The sequence below is a fragment of the Leptinotarsa decemlineata genome, unplaced genomic scaffold, assembly GCF_025532065.1.
Source record: "Leptinotarsa decemlineata unplaced genomic scaffold, Ldec_3_MD MMD2_tig00026336_RagTag_RagTag, whole genome shotgun sequence".
NCBI classification, from domain to species: Eukaryota; Metazoa; Arthropoda; class Insecta; order Coleoptera; family Chrysomelidae; genus Leptinotarsa; species Leptinotarsa decemlineata.
Genome location: NW_027412692.1, coordinates 10,994,862 through 11,007,194, shown reverse-complemented (window position 1 = coordinate 11,007,194; position 12,333 = coordinate 10,994,862). Strand labels below are relative to the sequence as shown.

Here is a 12,333-nt window from a genome sequence, read left to right as displayed (position 1 = left end):
TAGCTCAGCTAAGTCCGAAGACTGGATTAGCCCCCTCTCGCGGTGTAATATGGCGTGTGATGAGAATAATAACAATAAGTCAATGGGCCGTTGGGTCCCTCGTTCCCGATTCGCTTTCCAGAATTCGCTCATGTCCTCAACTTATATTACACGAAGGATATTGGAAGTAAATCCGCAGATAAAGTTTGCTCTCAGCAGTGTGCGAAGAAACCGTCGATTTATTGGTTTGTTCAAGTTGAGAACAAATTCGAGAGCGATCGGAACCTGATTTTCATTTGACAGCTGTGATGAGAGTGGAAGAAAATTCAAATGATAATAATAATTATAATAATATTATAAGAAGAATTATTTGTAGCAAGTCAATTACAAGATATATGTGACAATCAAAGCCCCTTATTAAAATAAAAAAAATATGATATGAATATATACACACATACATATATTCATGCACATATACAGACACATGTAAAAAACAAATATACAGACAGGATATTACACGAATGAGATAAAAATAAAAAAGGATAATAATAGTTATTTATGTATCAAGGGAATTAGGAGGGCCTTAATTACCGATGGCAAAGTTTGCGTCCCGAGGGCCTCTGGCCCGAGGGACAGCAATTGCCTGAGATTATTAAGGCTCATTAATTCCCGTGGTACATAGATAATTTTATTTCTGACCGATTTCAATAAAATTTTGTTCATTTTTGAAACGGAAAAATGTACCAATTCATTACCTTCCCGGTATATTTGAATCAGGTACCGTTGATTATAGTAGAGTTTTCTTGTTGCTAGTTTGTTGCTATGTTACTTGTTTATAAACAGAACTTTGTTATCAAGCTGTGTTTGCGGTGAAAACGTGTTTTCTACCCCAAATATAATGGAGGATATTTTGAAAAAAGCTGAACAAGCAAGAGAATCATTAATTCCATCGAAAAGTGAAGCCGTATACCAAAAAGAATACAAGATATATCTGGACTGGCTGACACGGAAAAATGTTATGCCAAAAGATGTCACTGAAACTGTATTTCTGGCATATTTTCAAGAACTGGTAAGGAATTTTCTATGTTTTTCGGTAGATTTGGTAGTAATTGTGTTTATTCGTTTCAGTCAGAAACGTATAGTCCGAATTCTTTATGGACTAAATGGTCAATGCTAAAATCGATGGTGACTATACATGAGAAACGAGATATCACCAAGATCAATGAACTACAGGCTTTTTTGAAACGGAAGAGTAAGAGTTATAAGCCGAAAAAGTCTGCTATTTTATCTCCTAAAGATGTTATCAGATCAATAAATAAAATATGGTTCAGTTTTCATTTCTATTTATTTTCACTTGTGAAAGGTAGAGGGAATTATAAAATCTATAATGTCCCAAGGGAGTTATGACCCTCTTTATTGATAGCGTAACTATGACGATATAAGCTTATAATATCCCGGTCAGAAATAAAGAATCATTTTGTCAACATATAGTCGGTATCTGAAAGTATACGTTCATTGTGTAGAGACTGTGAGCTATCAAGAGTTTTTTTTATCTTGAATTTAAATTCGGCATAACTCAAATTTTTATAGTACTCTTTTTTTCGAAAAATTTCAATGAAGTTCAACTTCGGCACTTGTTTGTTCTTTGAATTTAACTTAAAATGATGCGGCCAACTGCGACCCACTGACGTTCAATATTTGCCAAATTCAACTTTAAAAAAAATTGAAAAAGTGCATTTCTAGATCGAATTTAACAAAAAATTACTTGAAAAAGTTGTGACTACGGCGATTTTATATTTATATGCCAAATTTCATGCAACTAGGATAAAGTTAACGTTTTGCTTATTTTTGACAGATATCCCCTTTATTTTAAAAAACAAGTTCGGTTAATTTTCATCAATTCATTTATACATAACAAACTCATCATGGAGTTTAACTTTTCTGATACATTTTCACTTATACGGACATTTTTAGAAAGAAATTAAAAATTTGCTATAAAAATTTTAACATGACTGGTGCAAAGTTTCAATCACTTGGCTATTTTCTCAAACAAACCTTTTATTTCGAAAAAGCAGAGGCAACTAAAAAAAATGCAAATAATTTCGTTAGAACTATTATTATTATTATAAATTTTGAACAACAATAATATTATAGAAAATATAAATGAGTACAAAAAATGACTTATTGATCTAAATGAGGTTGTCAAACACTTATCGCCTACATTTCAGTATGTCGTCCTCCACGTTCAATACAAATTATGGTCCTTCTACTGACATCTGTAACTGCATTTTTAATAAATCGGGGATTCATTCAAGCTGATACCATAGGTCGTATTTAATATTTAAAGGCATATCATCTAAAACTTCACTAATCTCATTATTTAAAAGGCTGAGATAACCGACGGATGATAAATTTTCCCTAAAGAAAAATAGCCCAATTATTTGGTCGTTAAGTATCCCACACCATACATTAGTTTCAAAGGAATACTGATTACCACATTCAACTGTGAAATTGGGATTTTCTTGGGCCCACCATCGGCAATTTTGAGAACTTACCGTTCCATTTGAAGAGAACGTTGCCTCATCTGTCAATCAACTTTTATGCGGAAACTTTACATTTTCTTCTCTCTCTCCTTGAAACCAGAATGAAAACCCCAAACGGACATCAAAATCTCGTCTTTTAATGGTAATTTTGGCTTGTAAGGCCAAAATTTATTCTTTAATAAAATTTTTCTAACACTTTCTCTCTTGTAATCGGTATTTTTTATAATATCGGTTATGCTCGTTTGCCCTTGTTCAATAACTTTTAAACAAATGTTAAGTTGGGCCTCCTCATCATATTTACTTGGAGTGTGCTTTTTCTTAAATTGATTTGCTACGGATGCTGTTTCTCTGAATTTCGACATTATCCTTGACACAGTAGTATGTTAAACATTTTTTTCTGGATGCCGTTCATTAAAAATGTTAGCTACTTGCCGGTATGGTGTATTCTCACCACATATTAAAACTATTTCTATTCTTTCTTGAAGAGACAACATTATTGCAACAATAACTGTTAAAAATTTGACAAGTAAATTAACAACTTGACACCACCATAGTGCATTTTGTTTGTCAAGACCTTCTTAAAAATTTTATTCAACGTGATTCAGCATCCCTACCGCCCTAGTTAGTGTTTATAAATGATCGGTAAATACTGAATATTGAAATTTTTATGTAATTTCAACTCTAGTAATTTTATTATTTCTTATTGCAGTTTTTGAGTTGTGTCTGCTTTTTCAAAATTTAAGGTACTGACGTTTGTTTAAGAAAATAGCCAAGTGATTGAAACTTTGCACCAGTCATGTTGAAATTTTTATAGCACATTTTTAATTTCTCTCAATGATGAGTTTGTTATGTATACATGAATTGATGACAATTAACCGAACTTGTTTTTTAAAATAAAGGGAATATCTGTCAAAAATAAGCAAAACGTTAACTTTATCCTAGTTGCATAAAATTTGGTATGAGGATATAAAATTGCCGTAGACACAACTTTTTCAAGTAACTTTTTGTTAAATTCAATCTAGAAATGCACTTTTTCAATTTTTTTTCAAAAAAAAAAGTTGAATTTGACAAACACTGAACGTCAATTAAATTTAAAGCACAAACAAGTGCCGAAGTTAAACGTCATTGAAACTTTTCGAAAAAAAAAGTTTCCCATATGGTGCGCACTTTAATGATGACACTGTATATAGTGAAATAATGAGAATATCGAAGTTGATCAGACAATAACTGGGTAAAGATTGAATATAAGAATAGTAATAGCTCTTCAATATATTTAATGGAAGAAAATTACGGAGATTACGAATTACAAAATAATGTTTTGACAGTTTACTAAAAATATAATCAATGTGATTGTTCCAAGAGAGTTGAGCATCAATGTTCAAACCTAAAAATTGTACAAATGAAGTTTGTTGTATTGACTTGCCATTTATTTTGACCAGAACACTGCGATCATTCTTATTCAGTGAAAAGACGATTGTATTTGTTTTAGAGCTGTTCAGAATGAGACCATTTTGAGAACAATATTTTTGCATATTAGCAACTGCTTGATTGGCCTGACACTACAATCCCTCATAATCCGAGGATTTCAGAGTGAACAAAGAATCATCGAAAAATTGCACTGTACAATGTTGACGATTACTGTTATTGAGATCATGTACGAATAAAAGGAAGAGGTCCTAAGACGCTACCCTGGGGAACACCGATGGAAACGACACAGCTTCTAGAGTGGAAGGTCCCAGCCTCCAGTTTGACCTTCACAGTTTGCGTTCTGCAATCCAGATAAGATCTCAACCAATCCAGAGATGAGTTACGAATTCCTAGACAAAACAGCTTTCTCAAAATTGAATAGTGATTAACATTTTTCTGACCTAAAATATAATCACCGTGTACCAGTGTCAACAATTCAAATATTTCGAGCACTCCATTTTTCACAAAAAATTTCAACAAACTAAATATGCAAAACAGCTAAACTGTGCTAAACTGAAACGAGTGTAATAACATAATCAAATGAATAAATCGCTAGTATACCCCGTTCTCCGATTACAATCATAATAACTTTCCAAATCATCAGAAATAAGTTGGAATATTTTCCAAAATATTTCTGTAAGTAGCATTTTATCAGCCAACTTCGTTTTGCGATACAATATCAAAAGTAACAGTTCTAAAGGGTCACAACGACGTGGTTATATAAAATAATTGCATAACTTCGCATTTCATAATGAGTTCAATTTACATTAACAGAGACCAAAGTTTCGGGTGAAATCATTGAAGTTCGAAACTCATTACCCCAATTTAGTTTAAGCATGATTCGTCATTAGAGAACACAATAACATTGCTCTTAGCCTTACGAAGCCAATTGACTTGTGTCAAATCTACTTCACGTTTTACAGTAGTGGACCATTATCTGAAGAGTTCTACCGATGACGATTTTGCCTCTTCGGCTTTGTCATTAGGGTCAGGATGGTGTTTCTGAATGAAAACATGTCAGGGATTTCCGGCGGATGATTCTGTCATGTTGAAAATTCTCTATATACACACGGATCAAAAAATGGAAATGATTTGAATAAAAATGTGAGGATAATCTCAACTACGTTCAACTATAGACACATTCTGGTAATACCAGAGACATTGATCATTGCGCTGCAGAAGATGGCATGAATTTTCAGTTCTTGCATAGGGTGAGTGCACCAGTAATTGACCGGTTAAGAGCTTTCTCTCATAAAATAGGTTATAGTTATCAAACCGTCAACTTTTCATACAAATAAAAAATACATACAAGAAGGACCAAGTCTTAGGCTTCTAAATATGATATACTTCATTCTAGAAAACGAGAGATTTTGGTACAAAAAAAATATAGAATAACAAAAGTCATAAATCACCAGTAATTGACCAGCTAGAACCAGTATTCGACCGCGATTAGACCCAGTGATTGACCACTTGATGAAATGAAATGAAACATGTTATATTGAATTATTTTCATGGAGAAAAGCACATTTGGTTTGAATAAACACTCAAATAAAATTTTGAACATAAAATTTAAAAAATGTTCAAATGACATCTTTGAGAAATTTATATTTGATTCTATTTCCGGTTGTAGCAACATTCGGTATTCTACTCTCTTCACGAGTTGCTTGGCATTCACAACACTTATATCGTTTTCAATGATTCTGAAAACATTCTTGCTTTCTTCTATCAGTGTGAAAGCATGTAGCATGTACTTAAACTTCACCTGTGTCATAAATATTTCGAACAGAACAAACATAGTTATGGTAGGTTTTCTTTCCTGGAAAAGCAATCAGATAAAAGTAACCTACTGCAATATCTTTCTTCACTATGGAGGCTATTGGTTCATCTTCACTGTCACTGCTGAAATGTTCTGTGATATCATCTAGACTTGATCCACTCTCCTGCCATTCCTCATATTTACTTTCCGAGCTATCTATCGCTTCATTGACTTTTCTTTTTATTTTCTTTATTTCCTTTCTTCCGAAAGGATTCTCCTTCTCGGGTTTCTTCAATTTCTCCTCTTGTTTATTTTGTCTGAAAAGAGCCCTCTCTTGTTTTTCTCTCACTTTTTCCATTTTGGTATTTTCTTTCTCTTCCTGGTACTGCAACCACTTCGATGAAGTTGTTGCATAAGGCAGACTTTCTTTTCTTGTGAATTCTTTCTTCTCAGGTGACTCCTCTGGCCAAAAAATATGATCAAGGAAGGCTACACTAACTTTTCTTTTTTGTGACTGTGGTAGCGGAACTGGAGTAACAGGTTTCTTTATAAGTATATCACTTGAAATGATTACTTGTTTTCTTTGTCTGGTGCATCTTTTTCAATCGAAACTTCACACAGATTTGGTTCTTGATCACTTCCATTTTCAAATCTAAAGCAGTCAAGCCAGTCTCTATATACCTACACAGTAGGTTCAATAGACTGACGCCTATCAGAAAACAACTACTCTCCTGGCTAATACCACGAAGGGCGTTGGATTATATCCGAGAGGCGTCAGTGCAGGAATCTTCACAGAAAATTTCCTGCATATGCAATTGGCAATACAACTGAAAGAGTGGACCTTCAATTTTGAAACGGGCACACTTGCAGACCGGTTTCGGGCTCATTAGCCACTCATCAGTGCAAGATAGTGGCCATCATCAACCTAAAGTCAATGATATTCCATAAATGAAAATCACAATTCTTTCAGAGTATTTAATTCCGTTTCCTAAGTTGGAGCGAACAACAAAATGTCACTCCATCTAGTGGACGAGGTACTAACAGATTTATCACACTTTTCCTCCGCAGTTAGCAGATGATGCTTCTGAAATAATTAATAGGGAACTGCCGACGTTCATTAATTTTGCTTCTGAACATTGTTTACTAATAAATTGCGCTAAATCTAAAGTAACGTTATTTGGTTCTATGTATAATCGGGCTAGATTTCAGTTTCCTATTAATATAGAAATTAATAATGAATTGATCCCTGTTGTTGAAGAAGCTAAAAACCTAGGCATCATCATAGAGGCAGACCTAAGATTCGAAAAACATGTTAATCAATTGATTCGACGGGCATATGGTTCACTAAAACTGATTTATGGAAACAGGCATTTAATTCTTCGAAAAATCAAAATGAAACTGTGCGAAACATTAGTTTTATCACATTTTAATTTCGCTGACTCTGTCTATAGTCCGAACTTAACAACTATTTACAAAAATAAAATTTAAAAAGTGCAGAATTCCTGTTTGAGGCTAATATACGGCGTGAGGAAAAATCAGAGAACATCACATAAATTAATTGAGATTGGATGGTTGAATATGGAAAATAGAAGAGTTCATCATGCGGTCACTTTATATTACAAAATTATTCTATCTAAAACTCCTTCATATTTGTACAACAAAATATCTTTCAGGACAGACATACATAATTTAAATATACGATTTAAAGGATTATTATCCCCACCTAAATTCAAAACTGAAATGTTCAGACGATCTTTCACCTACCAAATTTATAATTTATATAATTCCGTTCCTGAAAGTTTGAAGAACATCAGTATTACTTGCTTCAGATCAGAATATAAAAATAATTTATTCAAAACACAAGTCTAGATACCCCTCTGCCCCGCTGCCAAACCAACAAACATAACGATTTTCGTCACTTATCACTCATTTCTCTCATTGTCTATTTGTCAATTACATGTACAAACGCATATGAATTCTTCGACGCACTGTATTAGGGTTAAGTGGAAGAACATTTTCGTAGCAAAACTATCGTTTGTCTGCAGAAAATGAACTTCGCCCTTTATTTTCAGAAATGTTTTTATTTTTTTTTTGCATACAATGTTAAAATCTATATGTATATTTTTTGAAAATGATAAAGACCTTTATTATTATTATTATTATTAACCAACTGCATAGGCAGCGCTCTCAGAGCGCTTTGAGGATTTTTCTGTAGTGCTGTAGTGCTGAATCCTTTCTATTTCGCTCTTGTTAGTTGATAGTTACAAAGTGCAAATTCAATTCAACAATACTTCCGCCACCAATGAAAATATCAACTTCTCAGTTACAGCTCACCCTGTATATTTCGTATTCATCGAAACGACTATTTCGACCTTTTTCTCCACCGTTTAGTTGATCTATTAACTTCTGTATGAAAATGGAATACATTTCAACCTGCGTCATATAAAAGGGGCCATAAAGAATGGTTCGTTTTGAAACACTATTCAAGAAAGAGGCTTCATGTAGGAGTTCAGAAAACATAATATTGATTTTCTTAATGTATTGAAATTGCTTGGGATCAACTTACATGGTTTCCTGAAAAGTGGTATACATGCGTGAACCACATGATTGATGAACTGTTATTCATCATTCTTGTGGGGCTGATCAGCTGACTGTTTACACATGAAATATCGATTTTTACCGAAGTAAACATAAACATAATGTAGTTGCATTCGATATTTTGATGTTACGAAAAATGCAGCTGAATAATGTGTACCACAAAGATATCGTCCTGGACATAACATTCCAAAACTATATCTTTAAGAAACTTTTCAATCAATTATGAGAATAAAAATCACTCTTTAAGTCAAAAATGTTCATCAATACGACCTGTTATAGACTACAAGAACGAAAAGCTTATGCATGTGGCGGCCGACGTTATTTTCTTATGCATGTCCTCAAATGCGATAGTGTTAACACTAGAAGAGATGTTGATGACCTTAATACTGCATATTTCAATTTGATAAGTGAAATACCGGAATAATTTACCCTTTTTCCATTCTTTTTCTTTCTGCCATTGATTAAAAAACAGACACCACCTTATCAGAATCACAGATAAAGCCATTCGTTTGTTTCATGTGGCTTTGTGTTGGTGTTGTCGCGGAAACTTTGGTTGTTTGCAATGTTTTTATTTTTTTCTCAATATATATCTAATATGTCTGATGGTTTTTGAAATAGTAATATTATCAACACGAAAAAACAACTTTTTTGTGAGTAATTTAATAAAGAACTCATTATTTCTTGTGAAATTGAAACGATAATAATGGTATAAGTTTTGTGGAAGGTATGTTTATGAAAATTAATTGTTACAGAGCCCTGAAGATGAATTCAATTAAATTCGAAACCTTTGCAAGAAAACAATTGTTTTTTTAAGAAAATATTGATCCTGTTACCCAACCAATCTTTTTTCAGAAAAATTATTTCCTTCAATTCCATGTTGAGGAATTGATGAGTATCGACATCAAGTTTGTCAAAAACTCTTTGGCACAGCCACAGACTAATTTCAAGTAGATGACTCATGCTCTGTGAAGTCTCGGAGACTTTTCATCCGTTAAAGGCTCCCAAAGGACTCGAGAAACAATTCGCTTGGATCGACTTTGTTCGAGGTTAAAATGTGACCAGCTTGCAAATTGAGTCCCTTATTAGTCGAGGGAAGGTAACCCTATTTCTCGTCCCAATTTGCATATTTCCGATCAAAGCAGCTCTCTTCTCGTTAAAGATATACTAAATTTTTAAGTTTCGGATGATTTACATGTCTCTGATGTTTCTTGTGGAAATATCGTCACAGTCCAGGGACGGTTTGAAAGATTATACTATAATTCCAAAAAAGAAGGCACTAAATTCTTATATATGATTGGCTTTTTGCCTCAATTTGTCTCTAACAGTGGCGTATGGAAATTAAACTAAACAAATAAGGAAAAATTATGATAAAATATATACAGTGTGTAAAATCCAGGTGGAATTAATTCATTATTTCGGTTACGGTACATATTTTAATAAAATCCCGAAACACGTCCCATTTAAATTATGATTTGACATAACATAACGGAAAAATGCTACAATTACCCTCAACACACGTCGAATAACAGGTACAACCCCCAATTTTTTAAATGAGAAGTATAGGCTTGTGATATATCGTTTGAAAATTCTTTACATTCTCTATTCAGAAATGTTATCGCTTCCAAGTTCATTGCAACAATTGAGATAAAATGAATATTAAAATAATAACTTATTGCAATATACTCAGAACTTATTTCATGTTGAGGTATTGATAATGAGGAAGTAAGCAAAAACCATAGCAATGTTATTTTAGATGGTATCCTTCAAAACACTGTAAATAATTTCCATGGCAACGTTAGTTCAAAACGCCTTGTCAACTTGTTTTGTATGTTAAAACATCAATTGTCAGTTTTTTAATTTGAGTTTGAAGTTCGTTAACTTTAAATCTGACAAACGGTTAGATTAACGGAAATGCATAAAATAACAGTTTTACAAATAATTGGTTACGGAGATAAAACCCAAACACAGCAGGAAGTAGCTCGCCTATTTCATGAGAAATTTTCTAATTTACCGCCCAAATATTTTGAAAAAAAACAATTTTTGAATAATGCACAGTATGGTTTTCGACAAGATCGCTCTACAACTCTTGCAATTCTTAATAAGGAAGGCATAGTTGAGGGTCTGGAGCAAGGTGTACTCACGGATATTACACTCTGTGACTTGTCGAAGGCCTTTGACTGTGTCTCTCATGAGATACTCATTCTGAAACTCAAATATTACGGTATTAGAGGGGTGGCATTGAAGTTATTCAGTTCATATTTAGAAAATAGAAAACAATGTGTTACTGTTAACCAAAGAAACTCGGACTTTCTACCTATAAAACATGGTGTCCCACAGGGGTCAGTGCTTGGGCCATTCTTATTTGTAATTTATATAAATGACATATGCGTCTTCCTATTACCCAATAAAAGTGTTCTATTCGCCGACGACACTACTTTGATGAGTACCAGTAAAAACCTTATGGAACTCACTTCTTCTTCTCACAACATTGAAAAACGTGCTGAAAATTGGTTTAATGCAAACAAACTCAAATTGAACGCAAGCAAATCCCAAAAAATAACCTCCTGAACTGAACTTACAAATGGGAAATACTGTCAAGCTACTCGGAATTGTTATTGATGACAAACTCACATGGTCGAATCACATAGAACAGCTCTGTAACAAATTAGCAAGTACTCTATTTCTCTTGAGGCAGTTAAAAGAAGCAATTCAACCTGATGCTCTGAGAATGACATATTTATCTCTGTTTCATTCGCAGATAAACTATGGAATAATTTTATGTGGAAATGCCACTCGTGCAATAACCATCTTTCGACAATAAAAGAAAGCAGTAAGAATTTTAGCTGGAGTTGGATATAGAGAACATTGTCACCCACACTTTATAAAGTTTGGCATCATGCCTTTACCTTCATTACATATCTACAATTCCTTATTAGAAATACACAGAAATATCAACCAATTACAAACCCACTCAGATATACATGACCATAATACTAGGTATGCTAAGTTATTAAAAACTCCAAGGTATAGATTAGCCAAATCTCAACATAATTCTCTGAATATCAATCTATATAACTGCTTGCCGGAGAGAATCAAATCACTATCTTTCGATCAGTTTATATTGTATCTATTAATATATTGACATGCCATAAATGTATTTATATATGTAATGTGGTGAAAATATATCTATCTATCTATCATCGTACATTCGCGCGCTCTTAGCTACGTCACGATTGATTTATGGCTACCAGTGGCGGCCGACGTTATCACCTCAAGGGCATGATTTACAACATTCTATTGTAAACAATAATTTAAATTCCATTATTCTGTTATCGAATAGAACTGGCCGATATTTGATGAAGATCTATATTAAAACTAATCAATACAGTTTATTGTACGTTGAAAATACCGATATAAGTTTTTCGAAAAGTTTACTTAGGAATCAATTTCGACCCTACATACCGAATTTCAACCCGAAATTAGAAATTTGAATTTTTATAAGAAACTATAGAAATGATAAAAATGCAAGATCAATTAAATGAATGTAATCATGATGAATATTAGGTTTTTCATTCTCATTCCTACACTATAACAAATCAATTATTTTCTGATGTAGAACCATTAATTGAAAATCGAACTTGAATATGAAATTCGAATTTTGCGTTGAAAGTCGGTATGTAGGGAAAAAATCGATTTATAAGCGAATTTTGGTATTTACAACGCGGAGCAAAATACCGATAATTTGCCCTTCTCACAGGAACGTACTAGGCTGGGTTTTACGTTGACATTCGAGCTAGGTATTGCGAAAAGTGCGGCCCATAAAGGTCTCAACCTGTAACAAAAACGATATATCTGCCACCAAAAATTACTGCAATTATTAAAATATATGTATTTAGACAATACTAACTCTATATTGAAGAGTGGATTTGCGGTTGCAGACAAAGATGAAAGAAAAAATGGGAATCGAACCCGGCTTTCCTTTTTCTCTGT

The 12,333-nt window shown here is 33.3% G+C and overlaps 1 protein-coding gene across 1 annotated transcript; it reads left to right on the top strand.

Annotated features, from left to right (window-relative positions):
• The first annotated feature begins 563 nt into the window (after positions 1 to 563).
• Positions 564 to 3,144, top strand: LOC141485826 (uncharacterized). Its single transcript, XM_074183369.1, has 3 exons — positions 564 to 1,048; positions 1,108 to 1,342; positions 3,128 to 3,144. The coding sequence occupies exons 1-3, from the start codon at positions 878 to 880 to the stop codon at positions 3,142 to 3,144; spliced, it is 423 nt and encodes a 140-aa protein (XP_074039470.1). The 5' UTR covers positions 564 to 877.
• The last annotated feature ends 9,189 nt before the right edge of the window (positions 3,145 to 12,333 follow it).